Source organism: Taudactylus pleione, unplaced genomic scaffold (genome assembly GCF_031769625.1).
Source record: "Taudactylus pleione unplaced genomic scaffold, aTauple2 ptg000711l, whole genome shotgun sequence".
Taxonomy (NCBI): domain Eukaryota; kingdom Metazoa; phylum Chordata; class Amphibia; order Anura; family Myobatrachidae; genus Taudactylus; species Taudactylus pleione.
Window position 1 is genome coordinate 9,960,606 of NW_028285113.1, and position 15,227 is coordinate 9,975,832.

Genomic DNA, 15,227 nt, shown 5'->3' on the forward strand with positions numbered 1-15,227 from the left:
ACAGCTGGGATTTGTAGGCCGCCTGTAAAAAAACAAAATGATTAACTTTTTATTTATCTTTACCTCCACACCCACTGTCCAGGGATACGGGGAAAGAGCCCAGGGCTGGTTGTCCCTCACGAGAGGGGACCCAACTTTCTGAGGGATTCCAGACCTGGGCTGACCAGCTAACCATTTTTTTGGCTGGTTAACCTCATGGCAGGGGGGCCCCATGCTCTCTGCTTACCTGCTAAAGAGTTTCCGGTTAAGGTCGGTGCTGGTTATTGGAAAATAGGGGGAACCCAACGCTATTATTTTCCCCCTATCTTCTAATACCAAACCTGGCTCGGAGGTCCAAGGCTGGTTATTGATTTGGGGGAAACCCTACACATTTTTTTTTTGCAATTAACCATTTCTTCTATTTTTAACACTTAATGAAGCCTGCACATATTATACTGATCTGTGCAGTGCTTTCAGCCTGCCCACAGCCTGCGGAGCTGCTTCAGGGAGGAATAGGAAGTAGAAACACATGAGATGCGACATTTCCGGGATTATTATGCGCAAAATGCCGGGAAAATGCCCACGGCAGCCATTTTCTAGGCGATTTACAGAGCGATGGTACCGCCGATGCGGGACTCCGGAGAGGTAAGTATTTAATAAATGAGTGCAAGGTATGTGGTGTGGACTCCCTGCACCAAATATAGAAACGCCCTGGTTTGCCGGTACTTGATTGTCACCAGGACTTGAACTCAAAGTGACAATTTATCACTTCAGGTAAGCATCTCAAGATGGTGCTTTGTTTTTAACAAAAGATTAAAATAGCTAAATTTGTTCTCATCTTTCTAAATTGCTTAATTGGTCTGTCCCCATTGAAAACTATGGGGTTGACCAATAATTTCAAGTGAATACAAAATGTGGAGTAATCTGTGATATTTTTTGCTCTTTTACTTCTGTTGAATATTGCAAAACAAAAAATAGGGCCTATATCAGATTTGGAAATAGAGTAAGATAGAGCAATTCATCTGGACAAACCAAGTAGCAATGCAAGGGGTACCAAGGCATCCATATTTGTGATGGCTGCTGTCGCATGTAGCCCACAAAATGCCGGACAGCTTTATTATTACACTGCAATTTAGATTTCAGTTTGAATCCGCCTCTCTCAAATCTAAATCTCTGTGCACATTTTACATCTGTCCCACCTGCATTGCAGCATGGTTTTACCAAGATGCACAGTTACTTGCTCTTTCTTGCTTTGTTCTAAACTCTGAATCAGGCACATAATGCTTTCTCCAGCTAAAAGCTGGTATTTTACTTGTTGGTGGGGTCTGGGCCAGCTGGTCAGGGGATCAAATATCCCCCTTTGCAGTGCGGGGTGCCGTGCATAGTTTTTGTGTTTTGTGGGTGTTTTTTTCTGGAAGGGACGTAGCTACGCCTCCCGGATTTGGTCATGCCCCTGTACCCGGGCCCTGCTGAGCTCTCATCAGCCCTGTCCTCAGCAGGTCCCATAGCACATCAGTTTATGCGTAGGAATAAGTAGGGAGCCCCGGGGCCATGTGCCGCGATCCTCCCTCTCCCAAAGCCCCCACCCTGGAGGCAGATCTCTAGGGTTAGATCTCCAGTAAGGAACCACACCAATATACATTAAATGGGCATGACAGAGGCTAGAGTTAATGGTCCCTCCCTCCTTTGATGGTTCTTCCCTCTTACAAATAAGGGACCTGCTCTCTCTGCTGTTGCTGTGGGAGCAGCAAATAGCAAGAACGGAAAGTTCTGATTAACAGATAGTATTTGTGTGTGCTGAGTTGTTGGTAGTTAATTGGGGGAGGAGTGTTTGGTTTCTGCTGCTGCGGTGTTGGCACAGCAGTGAATGCAGGGAGGGAGAGTGTGTGGGTTCTGCTGGTGTGTGTGAAGTGAATGCAGGGGGGAGATGAGTGTGCAACTGGGTGCTGCTGGAGTATTAGTAGTGAATGCAGGAGGAGAGTGTAGACTTTGGGCACTAGTTTGTGCCCAGAGTCTATTGAGCATGCGCAGGTCACCAGGGAAATGGCTCGGCAGCCATTTTCCCAGCAATTTCCCAACTGCGCATGTTCAAAATGGTGGGAAAATGGCTGCAGCAGCCATTTTCCAGGCAATTTGTTCAGCGCTGATACCGCCGACACGGGACTCCGGAGAGGTAAGATTTAAAATTATTGGTGCACATCTGTATTTCAGATGGGAAAGTGGCCATATATACAGAAATTTGTGGGCAGTTTTATTCAAAATAAGAAGCCACTGGAATTAATGTGTGTAGGCAGCCTGAAGAAGCATAGGTAGCTATGGGATGTAGTCAATTTACCTATGATCAGGATGTTGGCAGTCGAAATCCCAACCCGCAGGCAGAACATCGGCAATGGAATCCCAACATCAGTTCAGATGCTGACACCGGAATCCTGACAGCCGGCATCCCGATCATAAAAATAGTGGGCTGGGTTAGCTGTTAGCCGCGCCGGCGGATGTAATGCCGACGCCGGAAGGCAGAACACTGAAGATCCCAACCCGGTAAGTATTTTAACTATCGAACAAAAAAAAAAAAAAATCTGGTTCCTAGGCGCTACCAAATTGTCAGCAAAAGAGAATACCTTATACAAGTCATCTAATCTTGCAACAATATAACACAAACAAATGAAGGTAAAATTTTTCTGCGCCAATCTCATCCAATGGTGTGATTGTATGTCGTTAGACGTCTTCTTTCATGTAAGGGATTTTCTCAAGGATGTAACACAAGAAAAATAAACAAAAAAGGTTGTATAAGTATGAGGACCACATTAAAACCCAAAATAACTCGGCTTCATATGTGCCACCAGTGTCTGTAAATGGGAACACCATATCCCACAACCAGTGTTCTCATGCACTATAAAAGAAATAATGCTTACATAAACATATGTGATAGTCCTCATATAAAGGTATCTTTATCTCAAAGTGAATGATGTGACGAAACTTTTGAATAGGTGACCAAACGTGAACCACAACGCTTACAGTGTCTTACATCAAAAAGTGCAGTAATCCTCACATAAAGGTATCTTTAAATTCTTAATAGATGGAGAAAATGATTCCATACATAATGGATGTAATAAATAGCAGAATGGATGCTCACACTGATCCTTACATCAATATAGCTAATGGCACTTTCATCAAGGTATCTTTGAGACCTGGGTAATTTTCCAGCTCACAGGTAAATCATGAAATTAAACATAAAAAAACCTCCTCATGGTGCAGTAAATCACAAAAGCAGTTTATTAAACAATAAAATATATAAAAAATTAAAAAGGGTTGGCCTTGTACCAGATGATATATGCAGATCAACAGAAACAAGCAGCTACAGAGCCCGGGTACTTCCGAAGCCGCAGAGGTTCTGGATCAGCTGGTCATAGGATGGAATAGGCGTCCCCTTAGCACTTCTCCAACATTTTTTCGATACAAGTGATAATCTTCATATCAGCCAGCTCAAAGGTTTTTATATATTCCCTACTCACATAGGGCATTCATAGTGCAATTATCCTTTAGGGTAGTGCTCGAATAAGGTTTCAATTATATTATCTTTCTCGCACAAAATTGTTCGCTACACCATAGGGTAGTGAGCACTTTTGTGCAAATTGGGCATTCGGCCAGCCAGGCGGCCATTTGCCCACTTCACCAACAATTGAGTAACCCCTTTTGTGTAGTGGGTCCATGATGAAGCAATCACAGCGCCTCGCACCTCCCACCTGGCTGCTCCTTCCTGGAGGGGACAGCCCGCAAGTACGGCAAGTATGGATCTAGGGCCTGATTCAGAGCCGGACGCTCTGACCAGAGCGCTCGCTCTGAATCAGGGCCCTCCTCCATTAAAATGGAGCGTCCTACTGGACGCTCGTATAGCTGTGGGTGACCACCCACAGCATATACAAGCGTCCAAAAGATGGTCGCGATGGTCTTGACCATCGCACTTGCGACGGAGACCCTGCGGTAGGGTCTCCCTGCCACAAGCCCTGGAGTGATTTTGGCTCTATCAGAGCCAAAATCACTCCCACTGACATCACTAGTGATGTCAGTGGGGCCGGCTTCAGACGGTAGGCGTTCCCATGGGAACGCCTCCGTCTGGCAGGCACGCCCACCAAAGGGGGCGTGCTGTCAGTCACCATCGACAGCACGCCCCCTTTGGTGCGAGACCCGGCGGAGCGACAGCTTGGCTGTCGCAGTCCGGGTCTCACGCATGCGCAGTGGGGAACATCGACCCACTTGCGAGCGTACTGCCGCTTGCGAGTGGGTCTGAATGACCCCCCTAGTCCCGGAAAATACAGCTTTTCAGAGCTTGGTACATTTTACAATCATTTTACATCTCCACTATCTGCTGCCTTAACCACTTTATGCATAGGGGAATCAGGGTAATTTTTGCAGGACTCATCCTGAAAACTGATGTTTTCGGGAAAGCTTTCCTGCAAAAAGCTATTAAAAAATATGCCATTTTGCTACATAATTGAAGTTAAAAAATCTGAATAAGGTCCTGTTCAATAGTGCTGTAAATGATGCAGCATTAGAAGCACCAATTCTCTTTCAGCATTAGCCAGCAGTGAGTAATCTCTGGGGCAGCAGAGATAAATGTATTAAAAGTGTGGTAAAATGAGTATGTACAGCTTTCCACACTTTTAATACATTTATCTCTGCTGCCCCAGAGATCAAAGAGATTGAAACATCATGAAACAGCAGGGTTACTCATATTTGATAATTAAACTTGTATAATTCTTTATTAATGCACTTCTCATGCTACTGCTATACTAGACAAACGTTTAAATAAAGTTGCGTGAATGAAAAAAAAATCTGAAACTGACACACCTCTGTCGTATAGTGGATTTTTTTTTTATTTTTTAGAACTGTTAGCTCCGATAAAATGGCCGCCGGCTGTATATATGTTATAAACTGAAGCCTCCGTACTAAAACAAAGCCACGACAGTTTCTTTCCCTGACTATTTACAAATGCTCCATGTGGACAGATTGGTCGGTGTTTGTCGCAATTATACCAAAGCAGACAGTGCTTTGGTATAATCGCGGCCGCCATGATTGGTGTGATTGGAGATGGAGGAATGGCGGCCGCTTTGCTGTGTCTATAAACTATAAATGCCGACTCTCTGGGGACGACGTCTGACTATGGAGAGGGTCAGGTGGGCATTTCCCTGCGGCCGCTGGTGCCCGGCCCGGGCTGAGTGGCTGCTGTGTGCCCGGTGTGTGCAGCCCGAGGAGAAGCAGCGCATTGGCCAATTCATGTTCACCCGTGATGCCAAAGCTGCCATGGTACAAACTGTTATTATATATGTACATATAACACATATATATTCCACCTGATAATATATATGCCATAATAGTAAATATTGTTTAATTTCGGATCCATCCCATTGTCCTTGTTTTGGGACCCAAAATGATCCCCTTGTCCAGGATCCTTATATGATGATTGTATGCGTTCCCCCATATCTATGCAAATAAACTTAAGGCTTAAAAGTTTTTTTGTTAGTGTTAACTGTTTTTGCATATTGACTATAAAATGGGCTTGCGGCAGGGGTGTAGCTATAATGGGTGCAGGCTGCGCGGTGCCTGGCAGGCTTGCCTACCTTCCTGACCCCCCCCCCCCCACTGCTCCCGACCCCCAGAAAGCCAGGCAAGCCTCCCAGCTGCCGCCTGCCCTCCCCCCCCAACTACAACTAGAAGCCCCCCCCTGCAGCGGGGGGCCCGATGATGCGATTCGCGCTCATTCGGGTCATCGTGACTCTGGCCCCCCACTTCACAAAGCCTTTATTTTTGGCCCCCATGCAGAGTCAGTGCCTGGCCACGCCCCCTTGCTGTGTTCAGGCATTCAGCTCCCTCCCGGAAGGAGGGAACTGAATTTCGGCAACTATGGCCTTGGGTCCAGAGGGGCCCCGCACTGCACACCCTTCACCCATATTATCTAAAACTCACCTGTCCTTGGTCCATCATTTTTCCGGTGTTCTGCACATGCGCAGTACACTCTGGGCACACTCTAGTGCCCAGTCTACTGACTGCAGTGGCCGGCCAGCCGCGTCAGTTGGCTGCCAGCCGCCGGGGAGAGAGGAGGGGGCAGGGCACGGGGAACGCACACGGCCCCCCTCTCTTTAAGACGCCCCTGGCTTGCGGATTTTACACTGGTAGTCTAGTATACTTGTAGTACTGGTGATCCATACGGGCAATACAATTACATCTTTTCAGTGCATAGATCAGAGGTTCCCAAACTTTACTGAATCACGGCGCCCTAGAGTAACAGCATTGTTTTCACGGCACCCCTAAGCCAAAAGTTTGTTATTGAGAGATTCAGAAAAAAATGCAGCAATGTAGTAAAGTGAAGTAAATTGTGCTGACCTGTCATCCTTAAGCTGCCCATCCACTAGAAGACCGGCAAAAGACTGCACGATTACGACATTATAATCGTGCAGTCGTTTGTCAGTCTGTGATGTGCCTACACTGAACGAGCAGTCAGTCAGTGTAGGAACATCAATCATCTGCTAACATGCTCAACCTGAGGTTATCGTCAGGTTGTCCAGCATGTTTGCCCGATAATACATGTCTAAACGACCAGCGGGAGCGCGCCGCTATTCGTTTTAGACATTTTAGTGAACGATTTGCAAACGATTAATGAATGATTGAACGATAGCGATATTGTTCGATTGCTCAATATAATTGCCTAGTGCAGTGTTGGCTAACCTTGACACTCCAGCTGTTGTGGAACTATATATCCCAGCATGCCCTGCCACAGTTTTAGCATGCCCTAATAGCAAAACTGTAGCAGTGCATGCTGGGTTATGTAGTTCTATAACAGCTGGAGTGTCAAGGTTAGCCAACACTGGCCTAGTGGATGGGCAGCATTAGGTTCAGTTATGTGGTTGTGGACAGGTTTCAGCTTCTGTTTGTCAACATATTTCCATTACATTGACCATAAATAATTTGATTTGGTGCTGGACAACCAACCTGAGGCACCCCTGCAAGTGTCCTGAGGCACCCAGTTTGGGAACCACTGCCATAAATGCACATTACATAAGTACTGTATGTGCTGCACATTTCCTTAGAGTAGTTTTAAGATTTTTTTTTTTAAATGAGGACATTTATCCATCAGGGATTAACCCCCTCTCATCGTAATCACTTTTCATTAGTCTCTCAAACATCATCACAAACCCACTAACATTATCATCATCATTACACACCATGAACCACCCCTCTATCTTGATAACCACCCTACTCCAGAGAGAAACGTCATACACCAATATCCGTCTCCTTCTGCGCAAGGTTGAAACTTTCATTTAAGTTGCCGGTGTTGATGATCAGAGCAGAAGTGTTTGGAGGCCAATACCAATCTTAGGGCAGTGGGTTATGTAATAGGTTCCGTATTAAAGGAATCGGCGTGTTTTCGGCGAGTTCGCTGCTAAATTTAAAATGACAGTTATAAAGCTGGTTTTACAACTTATTACATCCCCCCCCCCTAGTGCATAACGCTGTAAGCACTTCCTATCTTCTTGACCACTTTGCATAAAGGCATGGAAATGATTAAGGGTTGCCTCATTTTCTACACTTGTATCACACTCATGCATGCAATGGATAATGCAGCACAGAGGTTTCCTGACTGGTGATTACTGATGAAGAATAATATAATTGAAATAAGTCATTTACAAACCTGAAATGCTTAGAATAGAATTTCCCTTTGTTCTACAAACTAGTTATGCGAAATAGTAAAGTACATCACTACTGTCATGATTTATCAAACAGAATTTATCGTTCCCGCTAGGCTGTTCTAGCGGGGCGCGGCGCCCTGCCCTCCTTCTGGAAGGCAAAAAGCGCCCTGCCCTCCAGAAGGAGGGCAAAAAGCGCCCTGCCCTAACAGCCTGCGGGAGCCGTCTTCACCCGCGGGTCGCAGTGTCCCGCGGGTGAAGAAATGTGCGGTGACCCGGTCACCGCCGGAGAATAGACCCCGGGCGCATGCGCCCGGCATCTATTCTCCCTGTCTGCAGGGCTTGGGGCTGCCCGGCGTGTCTGTAAGTGCCGGGCACGCCCCCAAGAGTGACGAAGAGGGGACGCGTCTTCTAGACATGCCCCCTTTTCGGTGACCACGCCCCCTTCTCGGTCGCGTTCCCTCTAGCTCCGGCGGGAGGCAGGGCGCCGGAGCTAGAGAGGGCATGCCCGCGCGCGCACGCGACCGAGAAGGGGGCGGGGTCATCGGAAAAGGGGGCGTGTCTATAAGACGCGTCCCCTTTTCGTCACTCTTGGGGGCGTGCCCGGCACTTACGGACACGCCGGGCAGCTCCCAAGCCCTGCAGACAAGGAGAATAGATGGCGGGCGTATGCGCCCGGCGTCTATTCTCCGGCGGTGACAGGGTCACCGCATGTTTCTCCACCCGTGGGACACTGCGTCCCGCGGGTGAGAACGGCTTCCGCAGGCTGTGAGGGCAGGGCGCTTTTTGCCCTCCTCCTGGAGGGCAGGGTGCTTTTTGCCCTCCAGAAGGAGGGCAGGGCGCCGCACCCCGCTAAAACAGCCTAGCGGGAACGCTACATTTGTGTGCTCCATTGCATCTAAAGAATAATGTTTCAACTAGGAAAGGAATGCTACTTAAAAATTGTTTTAACATGTTTTACACACTGGCAGGAAGTTACATTCTGTTGCTAAATTTGAATGTTCTTGGAGGCCGAATTGTCCTGAAATCGCCATGTACTGAACCCAATATAGCCAGGTTTTCATAAATGGGTTTTCACATCATGGGGCATATGTATCAAAGCTTTATGTGAGATAAAATTGTGAAATATATACAGTATCACCAACCAATTAGCTCCAAACTATCATTTCTTAAACACAGCCTGCAAAATGTAAATTACAAGCTGATTGGTTGGTGATATATATCTCACAATTTTATCTCACATGAAGCTTTGATACATATTCCCCCATGTCTATAAATCTGGTCTCTGGTGATGCTATTAGGATTTATGTATGGTCATTTGCTGCACAAACTGAGACCCTCTGTTAATTCGGTCATCTGGCCTGCCCTCAGAACAACTGGATCTATGCATTTTAGTATTCCATTGAGCATATTTGGTCATTAATTCGTTGGGTTGAATGACAGATTGCGGCTTAGTTAAGGTAATAGCATAATAGGTGGGCTGCTTACCAGCACATGTGACAAAATTATATATTACAAGACTAATATACTCTAAATTACATGTCTTTCTGGTTCAAAGACAACTTTTAATTTTAACTATTTTATTTGCCTAGATTTTGTTTAACCAAAGGGGCTTTGGTGTTGATAAGATTTTTGGACTTTGGAAATTTCTTACTATCCTTTTATTTTACAGGCTGGTCGTCTTCTGATAAGAAAGTTAATATCAGAAAAGCTTAAAATACCATGGAACAAGATATTGCTGGAAAGAACAGCGAAGGGGAAACCATTCCTGGCCAATGACATTGCTGCTGCTCAGTACCCAAATTTTAATTTCAATGTCTCTCACCAAGGGGATTACGCAGTTCTTGCTGCCGAGCCGGCGCTCCAGGTCGGAGTTGACATTATGAAAACAGACCGGCCAGGTATACTGCCGTGGTATTTTGTTTTATTATATGATGCTATAATACTGCTATGATATATATTATATGGTAGATTTTGGGCTTGTATACTAAATAACATAATTAGTACTATCTCTGGCTTTCGGCTCCTTTCTATATTGTTTATCAGTGCTCCTCACAGTGACTAAGCAGTAGGCTTAGTGTGGTCATATACTTGTGATGACAGCAACGCCAAGCAGCAGCAGAAATTAATTTTTTAATCTTTCTGGACTTTGTGGGCAACGGATTTCTAGCCTGGAGGTCCCATACCTTTTATATTATATTGCAGCCAATATCTACTAATCTTAGTAACTTCATCTAATCTCAAGCACTTTATTTTACATTTCAATAATTGGATTTGGACTGGCTAAGGTTGTGTGTCCTGAAATGCAAGGGTTAGATAAGTAGTCTGTGGTCCTTTTGGGGATTCATGAAGTAGATACGGAATCTTCTCCAAAGTCTCACGTTACAACCTCACCATTTGTAAGGCTGGGTACACACCTGAATGATATCGGCCCGATTTGTCCAAATCTGAACGACAAATTGGGCATATTGTGCAATGTCTACACCCGATTTGCGTGCCCCCGCGGTCGCATGCGGTATCGTGTGATTGGCCGTGTTGCACGGCCAATCACACGATATCGCATGTGAGGCTGTATAAGGACGGAACAGTGATCGTTCCGTCATTTGTTAAATCTTTTAAGTGTATACCGGCAATCATGCATGTCCAGGGTGAAGGCAAATCGCCCTGAACATCGGCATGATTGCTGGTCGTTTAGGTGTGTACCAACCCTAACACCTCCCAGGCTTTTACGATCAGCTGAGCCAGAGATGGCGGAGATGAATCCTTGCACTAACTAGCAGTGGGTTGTTTTAGATCAGGGATGGGGAACCTCAGGCCCGGGGGGGCCGTATAAGTCCCTCAGAATAATTTGGTCTGGCCCTCTGAGCTTTTTTTCTGCTAGCCCAGTGTTCTCCCCAGAAATTTTTTCCAGCCGGATGGCATCAAAAAGTAGCCGGGTGGGGGCCTTCGCAATTATGCGCGCGCCGGGAAAAGGGGTACCTCTCTTACCAATCTAGCCCGACAGGTCTCAGGCTGCTCGCCCACTGGCTCTCAAAAATGCCCATTATGCAGTGCCCCCTGTATTTGTGCCCTTTATACAGTGCCCACTGTAGTTTAGGATTGCCTTTATGCAGTGTCCCCAGGCTGAAGTAGTGTCCTTATGTAGTGCTCCCAGACTGGTCCCTTATGTAGTGCCCCCAGACTGGCCCCTTATGCAGTATCCCCAGGCTTAAATAGTGTCCCTTATGCAGTGCCCCCAGGCTGGCCCCTTATGCAGTGCCCCCAGGTTTAAATAGTGTCCCTTATGCAGTGCCCCCAGGCTTAAATAGTGCCCCTTAGGCAGTGCCCACAGACTGGTCCTGCCCCTGGTCACGGTCCCAGCCTCAGCCCCAGCCCAGAACTTACCTTTACTTGCTCGCGCTCCCACTCCCATTGCCTCGCTCTGACTGGATCTAACTAGATCCAACAGGCGTGCGAGGAAGGCTCCTCACCTCGCAGGTGACGTCACCCGCGCAGTGCATCACTGGGAAAGCTTGCCTCTGAAGCTATCAGAGGCTTCTTTAGCCTCCGGTCACTTCAGAGGCCAGCCTTCCACAGCAGGGGTCAGCGGGGCAAAGTGCCGGCCGGTAGGCTGTTTCTGCCGGGCGGTGCGCCCGCAGAAAACAGCCTGGGGATAACACTGTAGCCTCAGCTGGCTAGCAGGGTGCCTAGAATGGCACCCTGCAGCCAGAATCTATGTAGTAGTGCCGCCTGGAGTGTCCTTAGGATGTTTTAAACGGTCACAGCGATGCCCTTACAGCTCCCCAGAGCATCCTCAGGATGCCCCGGGCATTGCTGTAATCACAGGCGATTGTGACCCCGCCCCTGTGTGATGTCACACGGAGGGTTTGTGGCCTGCACCAGGCCCGCAAATTATGTTATATACATCAAAATGGCCCTCGTCAGAAAAAAGGTTCCCCACCCCTATTTTAGATCCTGGGGAAAATTCCAATGATCCAAGGGAATTGGCTATGCCTTGAATCAGGCAGTTCAGAAGGGAAGACTTGATATTAACATATTCTATGAAAGTAGATACTTACTGTATGTAGTGTTATAAGTTGATGCAAGATTGATAGTAACTTCCATATTGCAGAAAAGTATTCAGATTGTTTTATTCATTTCTTAAATTATTCCACTAATCTCCCGTTTATGGAACTAGTTTTGAGAATTATAAATGATACTACAAAAAGGTTCCATTGAGTACCATCTGAATAAAAAGCACTGACTACTAATAAATACATTAAGCAGGGAAATGGGCCTAAAACATCCACACAATTTTGAGTGTTTCCTTTCTTTGGGGCAAACAGTTAAGATAGCCTCCTGCATAGAACGGGGATGAGCTTTAATTAAGTAGTAAAGTTGGGGATTAACATTAAAGCAGCTTTCTTATAAATTAAAGTGGTTAAAACCATCAGACCTACTGGCCTCGGGGAAGTTTTTTCGGTCTGGTTCAGCAGAACTGTTCCATGGTATAGCAGAAAATGGAGCTCTCCCCTCCTAGTCTTTAAATTTGATGGATTTAAACTAGTTTTATATTTCTGTTCTAATTTTAAATTGGGTAATTAGGTGGCCACAGTATGGTCTGAGACCTAATCTATAAAGACCCCTCAGCCTTATGTGCTTACCAAAACATAGACTGGGTAGGTTCAGGTGTGTCATTTAGTGTAATATACAAATCCGGTTCACTTTGGATTCTGGCAAGCATTGTCTGGCTGTGGAGAAGTGAAAGAGATTGAGCAGTAAGTGAGAGTGAGGTTTGCATGCCAAGACCTAGTGGGTGTGCTTATGCCTTGCCGTGCGATCGCCTGCCTTGACGTCGCTTAGCTGAATTTGCATACGCTGGGAGCGAGCGTCCGCATCTAGCGAGCGGGTCTGAATCAGGCCCTTAGTTCAAGAGTTGACACTCTAAAGAAGACTTGATTATTCCTCGATTTATCAGAAATTGTAAGCACAACCTAATTTAATGCAAATAGTTTCATAAAAATAAAACAAAAATAAAGTGATCTGCCATCTTGGAAAAAAGTGGACGTGTTAGTAGCAGACAAAATCCCCAAAACTGACATAGCACTGTTTCATTGCCCTGGTTATGTTATATTGATTCTTTGGAAAGATACATTGTTCCTAATGGAACATGTATGTACCATTGACACATTTTATTGGTTATTTCTATTTGTTAGAAATGTTTACATTGGTATTCTCAAACATAGATGCTCTATATTGACCTATAAGGATTATACAAAAGAACATTGAGTGACTCCAAATATGGTTCTTTTTACCCAAAGACATTTCCCAATAATTTATGATCTGCTTAGCACTTAACTGGATGAATAAAAAATATACGGACGGTACCCAATCTGAGACCTAAAGAGAGAAGGGGTCTTCACACTCCTGGCCTCTTCTCCAGGTGGTGGAGGGTGAAAGATGCAACAAGGAACTGTGAAACTCGTTATGACAATACATTGAGAATTATTGGTGGTGGGCAGAGCTAGTCTGTGGACAGGTGAGGTCATATTTTTATTGTTTTTTTTCTTACAATTTTTTTCCCAATTGTACTAAACTATATCATGAAACGGGAAAAAATAAATTCTATTGATCTTAAAATGTGGTAACAAAGGTTTGGGTAGTGTTTTATGTTTATTTTGAAATTGTGTGTTTATTTTCTACTCAAGGGGTTCAGGAAGAGCACTGGCAGAGTGTTGACCAATTGCATGTGGACCCCATGCTAGTGGTCACCCCATTAGATTAGTAGCAGTCTGTTTAGTACTGGTTGCAGACATCAATAAATATTTTTTTAACAGATCAAGTCCTGGAAATGTGGATGAGGTATAAAGGATAGACAGTAAAAAGGCTGACAGTGTCTAGATAGACACCAGATGTCAGACAGTCAATAGGTCGACACACTAAAGATCGACATGTAAGAAAATTGACACGGACAAAATGGTCAATACATGTTTTTTTTTTTTTTTCTAACCTTAATCTTCACGCATAACTCCCTAATCATCGGGGTAAGTGCCTAACCCTAAAAAAAAAAGTGTCAACGATTTTTGTGTCGACTATTTGTATCTGTCTACCTTCTTACATGTCGACCTTTAATGTGTCAACATTTTGCCCCAGTCGACCTATTGACTGTCTAACATCTGGTGTCTAGACATTGTCTACCTTTTTACCGTCTATCTATAGTCTAGAACCCTGGAAATGTATAGGGTGCGGGAAGAATATGTGAAACCCTGGTATAGTCAATGAAACACATACTATGAAAAATTATATTTCTTCTTCTGGAGCGATAGGGTCCACAGGAACTACCTTGGGGAATATGTGGTTTGGAGGAAACCAGGCACCAACCAGTCAACGATTTTCGGTCCTGGGATGCACTAGATCCTCCCCCATATATACCCTGCATCTGGCCACAGGTCCTTGGTTTTGTGGTTTGGTGCGGCAGGAGACGCACCATTATAACAGACGGGACTGAGGCAGTCCCAAGTTTTGTTCTAAGTTTTTTTTTTTCTCCATGAATTTAGCAGCAGGGCGTCTTATAAGATGCCTGTCCTGCAACGCCATCTACCCCCGACGGCGCAGCAACGCCAGTAACCTGTGTGGAGTGGTGATTTTGGCAGGGTCGCGGCGGAGCTTGCTAGCTGCGTGCCGCGAACAGGACTGCAATCAGAGGACACAGGGAAGTCAGGTAAGAGCGAGGCAGTCCTTGCTTCCAGCGTGGGAGATGCATTGGAAGCTGCTGCAGTGAGGGCCTGGTTCGTCCTCTCCCAAACTAGGCCATCGGGACCATATCGCCTGGTGCTGGGGACGAGCTTCAGACGCATTCTGTTGCTGGGAGGCCAGCGTTCGCGATTGGTTGTGCAGCATAGGGGAGGTAAGCTCTCACCCCGGCAGCCCCTCCGACGCCGGGCTGTGGAAGTTTTGCACGCCTGAGTTGCTCCGCCCACGAGACGCTCACTGACCACGTTTCAGTGCTCTGTGAAAGCGGTTTGGTCTCAGGAGGTGTTGGGATCTCCCTGTTTGCCTCTCCCCCAGGGGCCAGGTATATAACGCTCTATATCCTATCAATCAACTCTGTTAGGGTTTTGAGTAGTTGATTCAGAGCCCATTGCAACTAAAGGTTGTATCTGCATTGTATGTGACTTTGTGCTAGTGCTGCTGTGTTTTACTGTCAGCTGTTTCTATCACTGTTGTTTTTCCTCATCCCTCTGTACATGTGGTGGGGTTGGTTTTCTGTAAAGTGTCACTTTCACTAATATTCGTGAATTCAAAAAGGAAAAAAAAAAAAAGAAGTCGCATTTGCTTTACTTTGTACCTTTGCACCTTATATATCTAAGGCCAAAGGGAACCATGAGGCTGAGGCCCCGGTGCTAGTGTCATGTAAATCCTGTCAGGCAGGCCTGTCTTCTCAGGATTTCATACAGGATGGTTTGTGTGTTTCTTGTTATAAGATTCCATCACACCAACCCAGTGTACCAGCTCCTGCGCAAGAGCTTCCATGGGTGTCCTCTTTTCGCGGTTTCGAACGCATTTAGTAGACCATTTTGCGGCACC

At 45.8% G+C, this 15,227-nt stretch overlaps 1 protein-coding gene across 3 annotated transcripts in view; it reads left to right on the top strand.

Annotated features, from left to right (window-relative positions):
• Positions 1 to 15,227, top strand: part of AASDHPPT (aminoadipate-semialdehyde dehydrogenase-phosphopantetheinyl transferase) — an 89,983-nt gene that overhangs the window by 9,879 nt on the left and 64,877 nt on the right. For 2 of the 3 annotated variants that reach the window (XM_088456747.1, XM_088456746.1), the window contains exon 2: positions 9,334 to 9,562. In XM_088456747.1, the coding sequence (XP_088312873.1) occupies positions 9,334 to 9,562 (229 nt within the window). Of the gene's footprint in view, positions 1 to 4,928; positions 5,284 to 9,333; positions 9,563 to 15,227 lie in introns of those variants that run through there. The other variant, XM_088456745.1, reaches the window with a different exon arrangement.